The 21,524-nt window shown below is 51.3% G+C and overlaps 1 protein-coding gene across 1 annotated transcript in view; it reads right to left on the bottom strand.

The window, feature by feature from the left end:
- The window catches only part of LOC145358997 (voltage-gated inwardly rectifying potassium channel KCNH6-like), a 114,709-nt gene that overhangs the window by 50,222 nt on the left and 42,963 nt on the right, over positions 1-21,524 (bottom strand). The window contains exon 2 of the mRNA XM_080213355.1: positions 14,333-14,563. Within this exon, the coding sequence (XP_080069481.1) occupies positions 14,333-14,563 (231 nt within the window). The remainder of the gene's footprint in view (positions 1-14,332; positions 14,564-21,524) is intronic.

Here is a 21,524-nt window from a genome sequence, read left to right as displayed (position 1 = left end):
CACTCCCCAAACACACACACTCACTCACACTCCCCACACACCCACTCCACACTCCCCACACACACACCACCTCACTCACACTCCCCAAACACACACACTCACTCACACTCCCCACACACACACCCACTCCACTACCACTCACACTCCCCAAACACACACACTCACTCACACTCCCCACACACACACCCACTCACACTCCCCAAACACACACACTCACTCACACTCCCACACACACACTCACACTCCCCACACACACACCCACTCACACTCCCCACACACACACTCACTCACACTCCCCACACACACACCCACTCACACTCCCCAAACACACACACTCACTCACACTCCCCACACACACACCTCACTCACACTCCCCAAACACACACACTCACTCACACTCCCCACACACACACACTCACACTCCCCACACACACACACACTCACACTCCCCACACACACACTCACACTCCCCACACACACACCCACTCACACTCCCCACACACCCCACCACACACACACTCACACTCCCCACACACACACACACTCACACTCCCCACACACACACCCACACTCACACTCCCCACACAGCACACACTCACACTCCCACACACACACACACTCACCCCACACTCACACTCCCCACACACGCACACACTCACACTCCCCACACACACACACACTCACACTCCCCACACACACACACACTCACACTCCCCACACACGCACACACTCACACTCCCCACACCCACACTCACACTCCCCACACACGCACACACTCACACTCCCCACACACACACACACTCACACTCCCCACACACACACACACTCACACTCCCCACACACGCACACACTCACACTCCCCACACACACACACACTCACACTCCCCAACACCCACACTCACACTCCCCACACACACACACACTCACACTCCCCACACACACACTCACACTCACACTCCCACACACACACACACACTCACACTCCCCACACACACACCCACACTCACACTCCCCACACACGCACACACTCACACTCCCCACACACACACTCACTCACACTCCCCACACACACACTCACTCACACTCCCCACACACACACTCACACTCCCACACACACACTCACTCACACTCCCCACACACACACTCACTCACACTCCCCACACACACACTCACTCACACTCCCCACACCCACACTCACACTCCCCACACACGCACTCACTCACACTCCCCACACACGCACTCACTCACACTCCCCACACACACACACTCTCACACTCCCCACACACACACTCACACTCCCGACACACACTCACTCACACTCCCCAACCACACACTCACACTCCCCACACACACACTCACTCACACTCCCCACACACACACACTCTCACACTCCCCACACACACACTCTCACACTCCACACACACTCACTCACTCACACTCCCCACACACTCAACACACTCCCCACACACACACACTCACTCACACTCCCCACACACACACACACTCACACTCCCCACACACACACTCACTCACACTCCCCACACACACTCACTCACACTCCCCACACACACACTCACTCACACTCCCCACACACACACTCACTCACACTCCCCACACACACACTCACTCACACTCCCCACACACACACTCACTCACACTCCCCACACACACACACACTCACACTCCCCACACACACACTCACTCACACTCCCCACACACACACACACTCACACTCCCCCCACACACATTCACTCACACTCCCCACACACACACTCACACTCCCCACACACACACTCACTCACACTCCCCACACACACACTCACACTCCCCACACACACACCCACTCACACTCCCCACACACACACACACTCACACTCCCCACACACACACCCACTCACACTCCCCACACACACACACACTCACACTCCCCACACACACACACACTCACACTCCCCACACACACACCCACTCACACTCCCCACACACACACACACTCACACTCCCCACACACACACACACTCACACTCCCACACACACACCCACTCACACTCCCCACACACACACACTCTCACACTCCCACACACACTCACACTCCCCACACTCACTCACGCTCCCCACACCCACTCACACTCCCCACACACACACACTCACTCACACTCCCCAAACACACACACTCTCACACTCCCCACACACACTCACACTCCCCACACTCACTCACACTCCCCACACACACACTCACTCACACTCCCCACACACACACACTCTCACACTCCCCACACACACACACTCTCACACTCCCCACACACACTCACACTCCCCACACTCACTCACACTCCCCACACACACACTCACTCACACTCCCCACACACACACACTCTCACACTCCCCACACACACTCACACTCCCCACACTCACTCACACTCCCCACACACACACACTCTCACACTCCCCACACACACACACTCTCACACTCCCCACACACACTCACACTCCCCACACTCACTCACACTCCCCACACACACACACTCTCACACTCCCCACACACACTCACACTCCCCACACTCACTCACACTCCCCACACACACACTCACTCACACTCCCCACACACACACACACTCACACTCCCCACACACACACTCACTCACACTCCCCACACACACACACTCTCACACTCCCCACACACACACACTCACACTCCCCACACACACACTCACTCACACTCCCCACACACACACTCACTCACACTCCCCACACACACACTCTCACACTCCCCACACACACACTCTCACACTCCCCACACACACACTCACTCACACTCCCCACACTCACACACTCTCACACTCCCCACACACACACAATCAGAGTCCCCACACACACACTCACTCACACTCCCCACACACACACTCACTCACACTCCCCACACACACACTCACTCACACTCCCCACACACACACTCACTCACACTCCCCACACACACACTCACTCACACTCCCCACACACTCACACACACTCCCCACACACACACACTCACTCACACTCCCCACACACACACACTCACTCACACTCCCCACACACTCACTCACACTCCCCCCACACACACACACTCACACTCCCCACACACACACTCACTCACACTCCCCACACACACACTCACTCACACTCCCCACACACACACTCTCACACTCCCCACACACACACACTCTCACACTCCCCACACACACACTCACTCACACTCCCCACACACACACACACTCACACTCCCCACACATACACTCACTCACACTCCCCACACACACACTCACTCACACTCGCCACACACACACTCTCACACTCCCCACACACACACTCTCACACTCCCCACACACGCACTCTCACACTCCCCACACACACACTCACTCACACTCCCCACACACACTCACTCACACTCCCCACACACACACTCTCACACTCCCCACACACACACACTCACACTCCCCACACACACACTCACTCACACTCCCCACACACACACTCACTCACACTCCCCACACACACACTCTCACACTCCCCACACACACACACTCTCACACTCCCCACACACGCACTCACCCACACTCCCCACACACTCACTCACACTCCCCACACACACACTCACTCACACTCCCCACACCCACACTCACACTCCCCACACACGCACTCACTCACACTCCCCACACACGCACTCACTCACACTCCCCACACACACACTCTCACACTCCCCACACACACACTCTCACACTCCCGACACACACTCACTCACACTCCCCACACACACACTCACTCACACACCCCACACACACACTCACTCACACTCCCCACACACACACTCACTCACACTCCCCACACACACACTCACTCACACTCCCCACACACACACACTCTCACACTCCCCACACACACTCTCACACTCCCGACACACACTCACTCACACTCCCCACACACACACTCACTCACAATCCCCACACACACTCACACTCCCCACACACACACTCACACTCCCCACACACACACACACTCACACTCCCCACACACACACTCACTCACACTCCCCACACACACACTCACTCACACTCCCCACACACACACTCACTCACACTCCCCACACACACTCACACTCCCCACACACACACCCACTCAAACTCCCCACACACACACACACTCAAACTCCCCACACACACACACACTCACACTCCCCACACACACACCCACTCACACTCCCCACACACACACACACTCACACTCCCCACACACACACACCTCACACTCCCCACACACACACTCACTCACACTCCCCACACACACACTCACTCACACTCCCCACACACACACACTCTCACACTCCCCACACACACTCACACTCCCCACACTCACTCACACTCCCCACACTCACTCACACTCCCCACACACACTCACACTCCCCACACACACACTCACTCACACTCCCCACACACCACTCACTCACACTCCCCACACACACACTCACTCACACTCCCCGCACACACACACTCACACTCCCCACACACACACCCACTCACACTCCCCACACACACCCACTCACACTCCCCACACACACACACTCACTCACACTCCCCACACACACACACTCTCACACTCCCCACACTCACTCACACTCCCCACACACACACTCACTCACACTCCCCACACACACACACTCTCACACTCCCCACACACACACACTCTCACACTCCCCACACACACTCACACTCCCCACACTCACTCACACTCCCCACACACACACTCACTCACACTCCCCACACACACACACTCTCACACTCCCCACACACACTCACACTCCCCACACTCACTCACACTCCCCACACACACACTCACTCACACTCCCCACACACACACACTCTCACACTCCCCACACACACACACTCTCACACTCCCCACACACACTCACACTCCCCACACTCACTCACACTCCCCACACACACACACTCTCACACTCCCCACACACACTCACACTCCCCACACTCACTCACACTCCCCACACACACACACTCTCACACTCCCCACACACACTCACACTCCCCACACTCACTCACACTCCCCACACACACACTCACTCACACTCCCCACACACACACACTCTCACACTCCCCACACACACACTCACACTCCCCACACACACACTCACTCACATTCCCCACACACACACTCACTCACACTCCCCACACACACACTCTCACACTCCCCCCACACACACTGTCACACTCCCCACACACACACACTCAGACTCCCCACACACACACTCACTCACACTCCCCACACACACACTCACTCACACTCCCCACACACACACTCACTCACACTCCCCACACACACTCACTCACACTCCCCACACACACACTCACTCACACTCCCCACACACTCACACACACTCCCACACACACACACTCACTCACACTCCCCACACACACACACTCACTCACACTCCCCACACACTCACTCACACTCCCCCAGACACACACACTCACACTCCCCACACACACACTCACTCACACTCCCCACACACACACTCACTCACACTCCCCACACACACACTCTCACACTCCCCACACACACACACTCACACTCCCCACACACACACTCACTCACACTCCCCACACACACACTCACTCACACTCCCCACACACACACTCTCACACTCCCCACACACACACTCTCACACTCCCCCAGACACACACACTCACACTCCCCACACACACACTCACTCACACTCCCCACACACGCACTCACCCACACTCCCCACACACACACTCACTCACACTCCCCACACACACTCACTCACACTCCCCACACACACACTCTCACACTCCCCACACACACACACTCACACTCCACACACACACACTCACTCACACTCCCCACACACACACTCACTCACACTCCCCACGCACACACTCTCACACTCCCCACACACACACTCTCACACTCCCCACACACGCACTCACCCACACTCCCCCACACACACACTCACTCACACTCCCCACACACACACTCACTCACACTCCCACACACACACTCACTCACACTCCCCACACACACACTCTCACACTCCCCACACACACACTCTCACACTCCCCACACACACACTCACTCACACTCCCCACACACACACTCTCACACTCCCCACACACACACTCACTCACACTCCCCACACACACACTCTCACACTCCCCACACACACACTCTCACACTCCCCACACACACACTCACTCACACTCCCCACACACACACTCTCACACTCCCCACACACACACACTCACACTTCCCACACACACACACTCAGACTCCCCACACACACACTCACTCACACTCCCCACACACACACTCACTCACACTCCCCACACACACACTCACTCACACTCCCCACACACACACTCACTCACACTCCCCACACACTCACACACACTCCCCACACACACACTCTCACACCCCCCACACACACACACTCACACTCCCCACACACACACTCACACACACTCCCCACACACACACTCACTCACACTCCCCACACACACACTCACTCACACTCCCCACACACACACTCTCACACACTCCCCACACACACACTCACTCACACTCCCCACACACACACTCACACACACTCCCCACACACACACTCACTCACACTCCCCACACACACACACTCTCACACTCCCCACACACACACTCACTCACACTCCCCACACACACACTCACTCACACTCCCCACACACACACTCACTCACACTCCCCACACACACACACTCACTCACACTCCCCACACACACACACTCTCACACACACACACTCACTCACACTCCCCACACACACACTCACTCACACTCCCCACACACACACACACTCACACTCCCCACACACACACTCACTCACACTCCCCACACACACACTCACACTCCCCACACACACACTCACTCACTCCCCACACACACACTCACTCACACTCCCCACACACACACTCACTCACACTCCCCACACACACACTCACTCACACTCCCCACACACACACACACTCACACTCCCCACACACACACACACTCACACTCCCCACACACACACTCACTCACACTCCCCACACACACACTCACTCACACTCCCCACACACGCACTCACTCACACTCCCCACACACACACTCACTCACACTCCCCACACACACACACTCACTCACACTCCCCACACACACACTCACTCACACTCCCCACAACACCTTTACTGCCTAACTCAGCAGCTTATTGCTGTGACATTGCTTTTCAGTTTAAGCTCAGTTAATTGTTTTGCCAAAACAATTTTTCTAAAATCTGTTTATCAACTCTTGGAGAATGAGAAATATGCAAATATTGTCCCCAGAGCGAAGTGATTCGATAAACCTGGATTCAAAGTTTCACTTGCTCAGTAAAACATTGCTGCTCAAAATGATTCTTTTAGCTTTGTGTTGTTGGTTCGGTTTCTGTGATTTTGGTCACTGGTCATAGTTGAAGCATAAAAACACATCATTCTGGGCAGGAGGAGACCACTCAGCCCCTCAAGCATGCCCCACCATTCAGTAAGATCATGGTTGATCTGGTTGTGAACCTCAAGCCCACATTCCTGTCTGTCCCCAGTAACCACTCACTCTTTTTAATTAGGAATCTATCTAAGTCTGCTTTAAAAATATTCAAGTGCGTGGAGGGAAGGCCAGAGCTCCCCAGTCCCAGAGGGGAGGTGCCCCAAATCCGAAAGAGCCTTTAAATTGAGGCACACCCTTCAAACCCCCCTCCCTACCTTCCCTCCCGGGATGGAGATTTATCCGTCCTGCTCTGACCTGCGCCCGCCAGCCGATAAATTGAGAGTTGGAGGGGAAAAGGCCCTTAAAATAGCCAGTTACTCGATTTGGGCCCCAACTCGAGTAGACAACAGTGCCCTCTAATTTATCAGAAATCAGGATAACTTTGTGCGATAGTGTAAAATGGGTAATGGTGAGCCCGCAGGTCTCCTTTCCATTAACTTTTGGACAAAGTCAAGGTCAAGGACAGCACGGTAGCACAGTGGGTTAGCACTGCTGCTTCACAGCTCCAGGGTCCTGGGTTCGATTCCCAGCTCGGGTCACTGTCTATGTGGAGTTTGCACATTCTCCTCGTGTCTGTGTGGGTTTCCTCCGGGTGCTCTGGTTTCCTCCCACAGTCCAAAGATGTGCGGGTTAGGTTGATTGGCCATGCTAAGAAATTGCCCCTTAGTGTCCAGGGATGTGTAGGTTAGAGGGATTAGTGGGTAAAATATGTAGGGATATGGAGGTAGGGCCTGGGTGGGATTGTGGTCAGTACAGACTCGATGGGCCGAAGGGCTTCTTTCTGCACTGTAGAGAGTCTAAGTTCTATTCTAAGTCTCACCTACTGAGTTGCCAACCTCATAGATCATAGAACCTACAGTGCAGAAAGAGGCCCTTTGGCCCATTGAGTCTGCACCGAACGCAGGCCCTACCCCCATATCCCTACATATCATACCCACTAATCCCTCTAACCTACACATCCCTGGATGTACCAAGGGGCAATTTCTTAGCATGGCCAATCAACCTAACCTGCACATCTTTGGACTGCGGGAGGAAACCGGAGGAAACCCACGCAGACACGAGGAGAATGTGCAAACTCCACACAGACAGTGACCCGAGCCGGGAATCGAACCCAGGACCCTGGAGGTGTGAAGCAGCAGTGCTAACCCACTGTGCCACCCACGGACCTGCGCACCGAGGTGGTGTCAGAGAATTGGAAAGTACAAACTGGGGGAAAATGAAAAGCGAGGCTCTTGCAAACCCTATTGTGTAACTGGAATAGCATCGAGAGAATCTTACTGCACCAGGGTGACTGAATGCCACGACAGAGCGCTTAAAAATATTCAAATCGATAAAGGCTAAATACTGCAAATACTGGAATCGCAAATAAAAATGCTGGAAAATCCCAACAGCTCTGTGGAGAGATGCGGCCTTCACTGCATCTGTTCTGATGCTGCCGCTTTCCAAAATAGCCCTGCCTATATGTCTTCCTCCTTACTCAAAAACACATCAACATCTGAATTCCAGGCAGGAGGAGGCCACTCAGCCCCTCAAGCCTGCTCCACCCTTCAGTAAGATTATGGCTGATCTGGTTCTCCACCCACGGTGGGTGCCAGGGCTCTCAACCGTGTCCCACCCATCTCCCACGCTACTGCTCTCAGACTCCCCCCCCTCCCAGAACCGGGATAGGCCCCCCCCTTGTCCTCACTTTTCACCCCACCAGCCTCCGCATTCAAAGGATCATCCTCCGCCAACTCCGACATGGTTCCACTACCCACATCTTTCCCTCACCTCCCCCCTGTCAGCATTCCACAGGGACCGCTCTCTCCGGGATGTCCTGGTCCACTCCTCCATCACACCCAACACCTCACTCTCCTCCTGCCCACGGCACCTTCCCATGCAATCGCAGAAGGAGCAACCCCTGTCCCTTTACCTCCTCCCTGTTCACCGTCCCAGGTCCGAGACACCCCTTTCAGGTGAGGCAGTGTTTTGCGTGCACCTCCTTCAATCTGGTCTATTGCATTCACTGCTCCCAATGCGGCCGACCGAACATCGGAGAGACCAAACGCAGACTGGGTGACCACTTTGCTGAACACCTTTGATCTGTCTGCAAGCAGGGCCCTGACCTTCCTGTCACTTGCCACTTGATGTGGATGTGCCGGCGTTGGACTGGGGTAAACACAGTAAAAAGTCTGACAACACCAGGTTTTAGTCCAACCTATTTATTTGATAGTAAACGCACAAGCTTTCGAGGGGACTCCCTCTTCGTCAGGTGAGCCACTTCAACACACCACCCTGCTCTCCTGCCCACATTCCTGTCCTTTTGCAGTGCTCTAGCGAACCCCAACGCAAACGGGAGGAACAGCACCACACCTTCCGATTGGGCACTTTACAGCCTTCGGACTGAACACTGAGTTCAACAACTTCAACTCTCCCCTCCACCTTCACCCCATTTCCATTTAAAAAAAAATTCTCCTTTTCGTCTTATTCATTTTTATCACTTTTCATTCATACATAGAACATTACAGCGCAGTACAGGCCCTCCAGCCCTCGATGTTGCGCTGACCAGTGGAACCAATGTTATCCATATGCCTATCGACTGACCATTTGAACGCCCTTAAAGTTGGCGAGTCCATAACTGCTGCAGGCAGGGCATTCCACACCCTTACTACCCTCTGAGTAAAGAACCTCCCTCTGACATCCATCCTATAATTACAACCCCTTAATTTGAAGCTATGTCCCCTCGTGTTAGCCATCACCATCCGAGGAAAAAGGCTCTCACTGTCCACCCTATCTAACCCTCTGGTCATCTTGTATGCCTCAAATAGGTCACCTCTTAACCTTCTTCTCTCTAACGAAAATAACCTCAAGTCCCTCAGCCTTTCCTCATAAGACCTTCCCACCATACCAGGCAACATCCTGGTAAACCTCCTCTGCACCCTTTCCAATGCCTCCACACCCTTCTTACAATGCAGTGACCAGAACTGTATGCAATACTCCAAGTGCGGCTGCACCAGAGTTTTGTACAGTTGCGACATGACCTCACGGCTCCGAAATTCAATCCCTCTACCAATAAAAGCTAAAATTCTTCCATTTTTCCACTTCTCCATTCTCACTCTCCATCTCGTCTCCAAACCACGTCCCCAACCCCCATCCTTAATTCCCCTTTAGGGCAACTGCCACATTCCTCAGGCAGTCCCTCAACAATCTGCACTTCTGCCATTCACACATTCCGATCGTCTAATGGCCACTTTTAGCCCTTTTCTCAGAAAGGGTTAATCCAGACTCGGAGCGTTGGCTCTATTCTCTCTCCAGATGCTGTCAGATCTGCTGAGATTTTCCAGCATTTTTTGTTTCATTTATAAATATTGAACTTTGAGGACTTCAAGTGCATTATCGTGACGGGAAATGACTTTGCGAAGAATCAGGATGAAGAGGCAGGGAAATTTAAAACCAATTAGTGACACTGACAGCTCTCCTGTGCATTGCTCCCACTTAAAAGTTTATTTATTAGTCACAAGTAAGGCTTACATTAACACTGCAATGAAGTTACTGTGAAAATCCCCTATTCGCTGTGCTCCAGTTTGGGTCCACTGAGGGAGAATTTAGCAGGGCCAACGCACCTAACCCAGAACGTCTTTCAGGTTGTGGGAGGAAACTCACGCAAGCACAGGGAGAGCGTGCAAAGTCCACACGTTCAGTGACCCAAGACGGGAATCGAACCTGGGTCCCTGGAGCTGTAAGGCAGCAGTGCTAACCACTGCGCCACCGGCTTACAGTATCTAACACACAACACGATGCAATTACTTTGCAACTGAAGAGAGCGAGGGGATCACTAGTGTCAGCTTTTATTGTGAATTTCAACGGTTGAATTGTTCTGGGATTTATTTTTAGTGAGGAAAGTAGGCTGCAAAAACCCTGGGTCAGTTTGGAGGAAGTTTGCAATAAGATTGAGGTTTCGTTGGAGCATTGCAAACTTTGAGGTAAACAAGGCATGAGGAAAGGGTATAATTAACTGAAAACACACAATTATTTATATCGTTCACAAATACTATTTTTATGGGATCCATGTTCAGTTTCTCACTTAAATCCTAGATGCTAATGAGCAAAACAAAATCTTACAGTATTATTCAACTCCACATGGTGGCACAGTGGGAATGTTACAGAAGGCTGATCCAAAACAATCGGCGACATGGGTTCAAATCCACCCCCCCCATAGCTGCTGGAGGAGATTAACTTCAATTGATTACTGATGACCATGAAACAACTGGATTGTCACAAAGTCTCATCTGGCTCACTAAAAGTCCTTCCAGAAAGGAAATCTGTTGTCCTTACCTAGTCTGGCCTACACGTGACTCCAGGCCCACGGCAACTCTTGACTGCCCTCTGAAATGGCCAAGAAAGCCTTGCAGTTGTAGCAGTTTGCTACGGAGAAGTTCAATAAGAGTAAAAACGGATAGATTGAGCATTGAGCACTAGAAATGGCCCTGCAGTGTCACCTGGACAGGTTGTGTCAAAGATCTCCTCGTTAACACCAGCCACAATTGGGAGAGTTGTCCCACAGACTAATTAAGCGACAGCCTTAGTCACAGTCGCAGAATCGTACCTTATAAATAACGTCCCAGGCCCCACTATCACCATCCTTGCATATCCCAGCAATGAGGTGGCACTGTGCTAGGAAACTGGGGAAAGGATAGGATTACATTCATTGGAGTTTAGAAGGGTGGGGGAGGAGTATCTTTTGGGTCAAACCAAGTAGACAAACTCAAATTACATTAGGACAAAGTAAAAGGAAGGGGAACAGCCCGAACAAAAACAAAAGTACAAAGGAAACTTAAGACACATCAAATCAAAATGTGATTGTTGGGGTCTATAACGCACCTCAGCCCCTGCGGTGCCCAGCGGGCACAGAAGGCGTCAAGAGTGCCCGTGGACACCGCATGTTCCCTCTCCAGGGACACCTGGTTCATAGAAACTTATGAAACTTGCAGAAAATTCTAACAGGGTTAGACAGAGTAGACTCAGAAAGAATGTTCCTGATGGTGGGGGGAGCCCAGAACTAGGGGGTCATGGTTTGAGGATAAGGGGTAAAACATTTCGAACTGAGGTGAGGAGAAATATCTTCACCCAGAGGGTGGTGAATATGTGGAATTCACTCCCACAGAATGTAGTTGAGGCCAAAATGTTGTCTGATTTCAAGAAGAAATTAGATCTAGTTCTTGGGGTTAAAGGGATCAGGAGATATTGGGGGGGGGAGGGGACAATCAGGATTTTGAATTTGACAATCAGTCACGATCAAAATGAATTATTTGGCCGAATAGCGAATAGCTACTGCTTCTATTTTGTATGAATGGCCCTGGTGTTCTTCAACATTGCCTCAGGTCAAATATGGGCAAAAGAATCGTGCTGTTGGGTTACCACCTTCCGCACTCCCACTCCTCTCAGCTGGTAGAAACATAGGAACAAAAGTAGACCATTCAACCCATCGATCCTGCTCTATCCTTCGACATGATCATGTTTGATCAGACACTTCAACACACACAATCCTCTTAACCCTTTACATTACGTTAATCAGAAATCTATCAATCTCTACATAGCTTCTTCCCTGCTGCCAATAGACTTTTGAATGGGTCCACCTCGTATTAAGTTGATCTTTCTCTACACCCTAGCTATGACTATAACACTACATTCTGCACCCTCTCCTTTCCTTCTCTGTGAATGGTATGCTTTGCCTGTATAGCGCTCCAGAAACAATACTTTTCACTGTATCCTAATACATGTGACAATGATAAATCAAATCAAATCAAAATAATTTCAATGACTGAGGTTCCAAAGCCCCCAGGGAGAATTACAACGATTCACAACCCTCTGTGAATAAATTTCTCCTCCTCTCAGTCTTAAGTGTCATCCCTGTTAATTTGAAATTGTGGCCCCTGGTTCAAGAGTTGCCAACCAAGGGAAACATCTTACCTGCGTCTACTCTGTCTTTTCCTTCAAGTATTTTATAGGTTTCAATGAGATTATCTCTCATCCTTTGAAATTTTCGAACATATAGGCTCACTTCCCCCAGTCTCTCTTCATAAGACAGTCCGGGCATCCCCAGAACAAGTCTGGTGAAGTGTTGCTGTACTCTACGAATCAGTACTCGTTCAAGCTGTGCACCAATTAGAAGAAACACCAAGGATGGCAGGAATACAAAATGTAATCTGAGTGGGGGACTTCAATCTTCATCACCAAGAGTAGCTCGGTAGCACTGAGAACACACTGAGCCTGTCCAAATACTGAAGGAAATAGCTGCAAGGTTGGACCTGGTGGTGAGAGAGTCAACAAGAGGGAAAAACCTGCTTGACTTTGTCCTTATCAATCTACCTGTAGCAAATGCCTCTGTCTAGACAGTATCAGTAAGAGTGATCACCGCACAGTGCTTACGGAGACAAAGTGCCATCTTCACATTGAGGATACCCTCCATCCTGTTAGAACAGAGAACACTACAGCACAAACAGGCCCTTCAGCCCACAAGTGTTGTGTGGCACTACCACAGTGCTAAATGGGATAGATTTTGAAGATTTAGCAACTCAACACTGGGCATCCATGAGGTGCTGTGGGCTGTCAGCAATACCAAAATTGTACTCGATCACAATCTGTAACCTCATGGCCCAGCACATCCCCCATTCTACCATTAGCACCGAGCCAGGGGAATGTGCCCTCGACATATTTGACCCTTGTCACAGATCCACAGAGATCCACAGTCTTCTTACCATCTTTCCTGTAATACAGCAACTCGACTTTCATCTCTTCCGATCCGAGGAGAGCCTGTGCCAGCTGCGCCATCGCACTCTCTGGTGTGGCTGGTCCCGAGAGAAAATCGCAGGTGCCGGGTTTCTGCATGATCTCCACCCGGGAGTAGCCGAACATCTCACAAAAGCCATCGTTGCAGAAGATAATGGCGCAATTCTTCATCCGAACGTTGGTGATGAGAAACTTCCGATCTGGAGGTGAGGGAGAAAAAACACAAGAATTAACCTTAGTGGCAACAATCCACTCCTTCGTCATCGCTTGGTCAGGTTATCAACCCTCCAGCGTTGTCCTGGGACTCTCCAAGAATTCAACATTAATCTGGATACAGCTGTGGACAACAGCTGGAGAAATTCAACAGCCTTTTCAGAAAATGTTACATAAGAACATAAGAAATAGGAGCAGGAGTAGGCCATCTAGCCCTTCGAGCCTGCCCCGCCATTCAATAAGATCATGGCTGATCTGAAGTGGATCAGTTCCATTTTCTCCCCATAACTCTTAATTCCCTTGTCTATCAGAAACCTATCTACCCGTGACTTAAATATATTTAGCGAGGTAGCCTCCACCACTTCAACGGGCAGAGAATTCCAGAGATTCACCACCCTTTGAGTGAAGAAGTTCCTCCTCAACTCCGATCTAAACTGCCCCCCTTTATCTTGAGGCTGTGCCCTCTAATCCTGCTATCCTTTCTAATCGGGAAGAATCTCTCTACCTCTACCCTATCTATCCCTTTCATTATCTTATACGTCTCCATAAGATCCCCCCTCATCCTTCTAAACTCCAACGAGTACAGACCCAGTCTATTTAGTCTCTCTTCATAGTCCAACCCCCTCATCTCCGGTATCAGCCTAGTGAACCTCCTCTGCGCTCCCTCCAAGGCCAAAATATCCTTGCGTAAGTGCGGCGACCAAAACTGCACACAGTACTCCAGCTGCGGTCTCACCAGTGCCCTGTACAGTTGCTATTCTTTGAACACTCTTCTTTATTAGTTATGGAAGGTTTGGCCGGGGGGGAGTTCTATGCGATGCCAGTTCTTAGGCTGAAACTTCTAGAAATACACCCAACCTTAGCTTGATTTTTAGATTCAAAGTGCTGACTGAATAAGTGGGGTTTATAATGTGACATTTTTATTGCTCCTATATGTTATGTTCTCCCTCAGGTAACGAGAGGACATATTCTTAGGATAAGGGGTAGCGAATCTAAAACAGTTGAGGAGAAACTACTACTCCCAAAGGGTTGTGAGTTTGTGGAATTCGCTACCCCAAAGCGCGGTGGAAGCCAGGACAGTGAGTACATTTAAGGAGGAGTTAGACAGATTTTTAGTTGCTAATGGGTTGATGGGTTATGGGGAGAAGGCAGGAAAATGGGGATGAGGAGCATATCAGCCATGGTCAAATGGCAGAGCAAACTCGATGGGCCGAATGGCCTAACTCTGCTCCCGTGTCTTATTTTCTTGTGTAACAGTCTGCTCCGAGAAATATAAAGAATCAAGTTTGCCATAGTATGCACGAAGTGAGCCTTTAGGTTTGATTGGTGCGTTAGGTTACCAACACTGGATATTTTCCTGAACGTTCTATCTATCTGCAGGAAGGGCCAGTGTGTCTCATAGTCTCTGAAGAGGGTGCAAAATGATTCACAGAGATGATTCCGCAACTAACAACAACAATTTACATTTAGATAGCATCTCTAACATAATGAAACATCCCACAGTGTCTCACAGGAGCATTATAAAACACAACATCACACACAGCCACATGAGGCCCTGCGAAGTCTGATGGTTAAAGGTTTGATGGAGTGTGGTAAAGAGGAGAGTGAGGCAGAGAAGGAGCTCTAAAGCCTGGGGCCAACCCTAAAAGGAAATTTGGCTATGACTCTCACCAACTTTTACGGATGTACCTTAGAAAGCATTCTTTCTGGTTGTATCACAGCTTGGTACGGCTCCGTCTGCCCAAAACCACAAGGAACTATCATGAATGAAGAGCAGTCCATCGGTCAAACCAGCCACCCATCCATCGACTCTGTCTACACTTCCTGCTGCCTCAAAAAACAGCCAGCATACTCAAGGACATTCTGGACATACTCCCTTCCACCTTCTTCCATTGGGAAAAAGATACAAAAGTCTGAGGACACGTACCAAGTGACTCAAGAACGGCTTCTTCCCTGCTGCTGTCAGACTTTTGAATGGACCTACCTCGCATTAAGTTGATCTTTCTCTACACCCTAGCTATGACTGTAACACTACATTCTGCACTCTCTCATTTCCTTCTCTGTGAATGGTATGTTTTGTCTGTATAGCGCACAAGAAACAATACTCTTCACTGTATGCTAATACGTGTGACAATAATAAATCAAATCAAGAACACTGCTGACGACATGGCTACCAATGATGGAGCAGTTATAATCGGGGATGAACAAGAGGCCGGAATCTCGCCGTGTTGTGTGACTGGAGTAGATTCCAGAGGTCGGGAAGGGTGGGGCCACGGAGAGATTTAAAAGCTGGGTCGGGAGCCAGCTCGGTGCCACGGGAATGGGACTTGCTGAGAGTGAAGTCAGGGCAGCTGGGGTTTGGATGACCTCAAGGTTATGGTCAGGGGGAGCAGCCAGGAGTGTGTTGGCCTTGTGGAGTTTAGAGGGAATGAGGACCGGGGGGAGGCTTTCAGCAGCAGCTGAGATGCCGGAGAAATTGGCAACCTTGGTGACGGCGTGAGAGAGAGGCCGGACATTCATCTCGAGGTCGAATGTGACACCGAGGGTGTGATCGAGCTGCCCCACGGGTACAAACCCTCACCCAGGGGTCAAACTGAGATTCTTTCCAGCAAGATCTGTTTGAAATCTTCCTCATTCCAATTCACGCCCAGTGAAGGTGTGAAACTAATTTCCATTAATTTAAATAATTTTTAAATATAATTACCTGACTTGACACTGCAGTGTCCACCCACAAAATATCCTCCTCCCCCAGGAAGCAGCACATCACACTGGCTTGAATCACTATTGAGTTTCAAAAGCAGAAACCAGTCGTGATGACCATGCCTGGGGTACAGAGATGTCTAGAGGTACCCCCCCCCAACTTTCCCCGGGGGAGGTGGTGGTGGTGGTAGTGAGGGACATGGTGGGCAGTGCCCCCTGGCTGCACAAAGGTGGCATAACCAATTATGGGGGTGGCTTCACTTATGTGTGGCGGGATGGGAGGAGAAGGGAGACCCCCCCCACCAATGACTACAAGGGGGAGAGAGGAGAAGGGAGGCCCCTGATGACTATGAGGGGTGGAGGGAAGACCCCTGATGATTGCGAGGGGGGGGGGGAAAGGAGGGGGAGGGGAGAATGCCAATGACTGCAAGTGGGGGGCGGCCCCAATGTTGGCATTGCCCCAATGTTGGCATTGTGGTGGGATGGGTGCCTTGATGATTGCTGAGGAAGTGAGCAGATCGCCAAGGGTCAGTCCTGATCTTCTTGGTGGGGGTGGGTGGGGTGGAGGTGGGCGGGGGAGGGAGGGAGGAGTGGGCAGGGGGACGTTATGTGTAACTTTGAGGTTGGAACACCTTTGAAAACAGTGCCTGAATCTCAGAGTCCCGGTGTTGCTGGTGAGTTTAGATCCCGCCCCTCCAGCTGGCTGTGTGATTCTCACCTCCCCCACTCTGAAACGCCAGTGTTGTTAAACCAGACGGGAAAAGGCGGTTGCGAAGCCAGTGGGTTTCACACAGCTTTTCACAGCCAATCCAACACTCCGCAATTCTGGGAAAATTCCGCTCCAAAATTGTGCAGAGACCAGCTTAATCTCAGACTGTTGCTGGGCGTGAGTAACTCAGGAACAGAGTTTGGAGTGGGAATGGTAAACAGTGGCTTTAGTCTTCCCAATATTTAACTGGAGGAAATTTCTGTTTGGCTAGTACTGGACGTCAGTTAGCGTCTGATAGTCTAGCGACAGTAGAGGATTCGAGAAGGTGGTTGTGAGATTGAGCTGGGTATTATCAACGTTCTTGTGAAGACTAACGCTAGCCTTATCCAAGAGTGAGCTGGAGATGAGAAATAGGAGGGGTTGTGGGGATAGAGTGTTGTGGGGAAGTCAGAGGGAATGGATTCCAGAGACAAGGAGAGATTGAACAGTTTAGGTCTACACTCTCTGGAATTTAGAAGAATGCAGGGATTAAAATTGAGATATGGATAAAGCAGAGACGGAGCGGATGCTTTTTCTCTTGTGGGATGTTCTGGGACGAGAGGTCACAGTCTGAGGATAAGGCAGAACAAATTTAAAACAGAGTTGAGAAGAAATTATTCTCCCAAAGGATTGTGAATCTGTGGAATTCATTACCCCAAAGTGCAGTAGTTGCTGGGACAGTGAGTAAATTTAAGAAGGAGTTAGACAGATTTTTAATTGGTAATGGGTTGAAGGACTTTTTTTAAGTTCATTTATTAGTACCAAATAAGGCTTACATTAACACTAATGAAGTTACTGTGGAATTATTGTGTAAAAATTCCAAATAAACTCAACATGAAAGGAGATATGAGGCTGAGAGCTCATTTTTCTGTCTTTTGACTTGAGCAACAATTTCACTGACTTAATGGTTACCATTTTCAAACCGGTTTGAATTTCAAACTAAAATCCCCCCTCTTCCATCGGCCCCTCTCTTCCTTAGCTGAGTCTGCAACCTTTGGAAGGCTTTTAATGGACAGAGAACTCGCCTGCTGGCTGGAGGACTGCCCAGAGCACCAGACCACCTCTTGTCAGAAAGGACCACTGAATTCATTGCGGATCAGGCACTTAGCTAGACAGCAATGGGCCTTCCCCGGGGTGAAGAGGAAGTTCTGGGGTTGGAAGTTCCACCCACTCTGAGTTATCAGCCAATCAGAAGCCAAAGATCACCAAGCGCCCCAGGCAAATCCCTCCATGGCCTTGTCCCCCCCTCGCTCTGGAAACTCCCCAACCCCGAAACCCTCCAAGAATTCGATGTTTCTCCAACTGTGGCCACTGGTTTTCAGATGTACCCGTGGATTCCTACACTACTAGCCTCTTGGCAGTCACCCAATTTCTCTCTGCCTTAGACTAGGGGTGACTATGTCTAGAAACATGTTATCCATGTCACTCTCAGCCCCCGGGGATGCAGCAGAGCTACACCGTGGGGGCGATTCCCCCCAAAAGTTCTAAGTGCTGAATTGGCGGGAAAACTGGTGTAAATCGTGATTGTTTTTCTCAGCGGGAGTTCAGACTCGAATCTCCCACATTTTGTGCACTGCAGAGGTCACAATTGTGAATATCATTGAAAGCCTGGGGGTGCTGGTGGGACCTATTCACACCGGAGTCTGACAGTTCCGGAACTCTCTGCATACACAGTGGCCCCAAACCGTCAAGCCTCTGGTTTGCTGGCCAGCCCGGGACCCCCCCGCACTGCTGCTGCTCCCCCAAATCCCCCAAAGCCCAATCGCAGCCTCCACAAGTATGTCCCGACCAGCCTCAACCCCCACCCTGCCATTCCAGAGTGCTCTGATCTCCAAACCCCACTATACCCCAGCAGAGACGACCGCCCCCCCCCCCCCCCACCCCGCTTACCCAACCTGGCAAATACCCTCCAAATGGGAGGCAGATCGCACCCCCCCTGTACCTCCCAGCCCACCCCGATCGCTGGCCTCCCTCCATCACTGACTGGATCCCAATGCAGAGTGGCAACGGGACACTCTACCTCCACAGGCCCTGCCCCTAGGCCCCACCCCCACCAGGACCCACCCCTAAGCCCTGCCCCAACAGGCGGCGCCACCTTGGCATTGCTCGATGCCCAGTGGGCAGTGCAAAGGCTGGCACTGCCAGGCTGCCCATGCCCAGGAGGGTACCACTCCTCCAACGCCCAACCTTTGGGGTCTCCCGCTAGCTCCCCAAAAGCGGGGAAGCTATTCTAAACCACGCTGGAGTGAATTTGTACTGGCGGGGTGGGAGATGATATCGGGCCGGGAGAATTCAGTCCTGGGCCCGATAATCACATTTAAATCACATCAAAAATGGATTTAAATTACTTCCCTGGTCTTCCCGCCGGTTTCCTGCGTGGTCCTGACCTGGATTTGTGGCGGTGGGAGATACGTCGGGAACGCATGCGCAAATCCTGCGAATTGGCGCACAAGCCCATCTCCCAACCTGACCTGCCAAAAAATTAGCGGGGCGGAACAGGAGGATCGCACCCCCCCCCCCTCCTCAATTGTTGCTCAAATTCTGAAACCTGGAGCTTGGCTTCCTCACAGGTGACCTTCCTGCACTTGGGGTTATGTAGAACTTGAGAAGAGTTCCAGAGTTCCCACGTGAAACAGGATGGGCATTCCATGGCAGTACACCAGGCCTCTTTGTTTTAATTAGGATCTTAACTCAACTCACCAGAAACAGAAATTAGAGTTCTCTTTATTGGTAGATGATGCCAAACTAAGGTATTCTGTATTTTTAGGTTGGCTTTTGAGCTCCACGCTATATTGACAGGTCAACAGGCCTGAGAAGTGGAGCAATACTCAATGAAATAGATAGAGTTCTGAATCCTAGGCTGGGATTTTCTGAGCTGTATTTGGTGGTGGTGGAGACAGAGACACCATTGGTTTGTTGAGTGACTGCCTGAAACATGGTGGGTCTCCATGAAACAAGGCGGCCAGAACAGTATCATTTTTGGCACAAACACTGGAGAGAATTCCACCAACATCGCGACACGATCTAGACCCGAATTGTTAAACTGAAGAAAAAGGTGCTGTGTCCATGGCACGATGTGTCTGCTTCACCCTCCCTGGGTCACTGAGAAGCTCGATCAGACTGCATTGTAACGGTTCACCACATTCACTCACCCACTCTAGAAAGCTGGCAATGTTACTGAGACAGCCCTTACTCGGATACTGTGATGGAGAGCAGGGAAAATCTGTACCCGCTGCTGCCAGGAGACCCTCCCGTAAGGTCCCAAATCTCCGTCTGGGAGTCAGAGACCACCCTGGAGAGGGCCAGCACCCTCCGCAAGAGGACAGGGGCACAGTGACGGAAAAAGACAAATAACCCCCTCCGTGCTGCCTGGCTGAGTGCTTCCCTCATCCCCCTCACCCCCCTCACCACTCACACCCCTCACCCACTCACCACTCACACCCCTCACACCCCTCCCCCACTCACACCCCTCCCCCACTCACACCCCTCCCCCACTCACA

Source organism: Carcharhinus amblyrhynchos, chromosome 27 (genome assembly GCF_965287045.1).
Source record: "Carcharhinus amblyrhynchos chromosome 27, sCarAmb.v2.hapA, whole genome shotgun sequence".
Classification (NCBI taxonomy): domain Eukaryota; kingdom Metazoa; phylum Chordata; class Chondrichthyes; order Carcharhiniformes; family Carcharhinidae; genus Carcharhinus; species Carcharhinus amblyrhynchos.
This window is presented reverse-complemented; position numbering and strand designations above follow the sequence as displayed.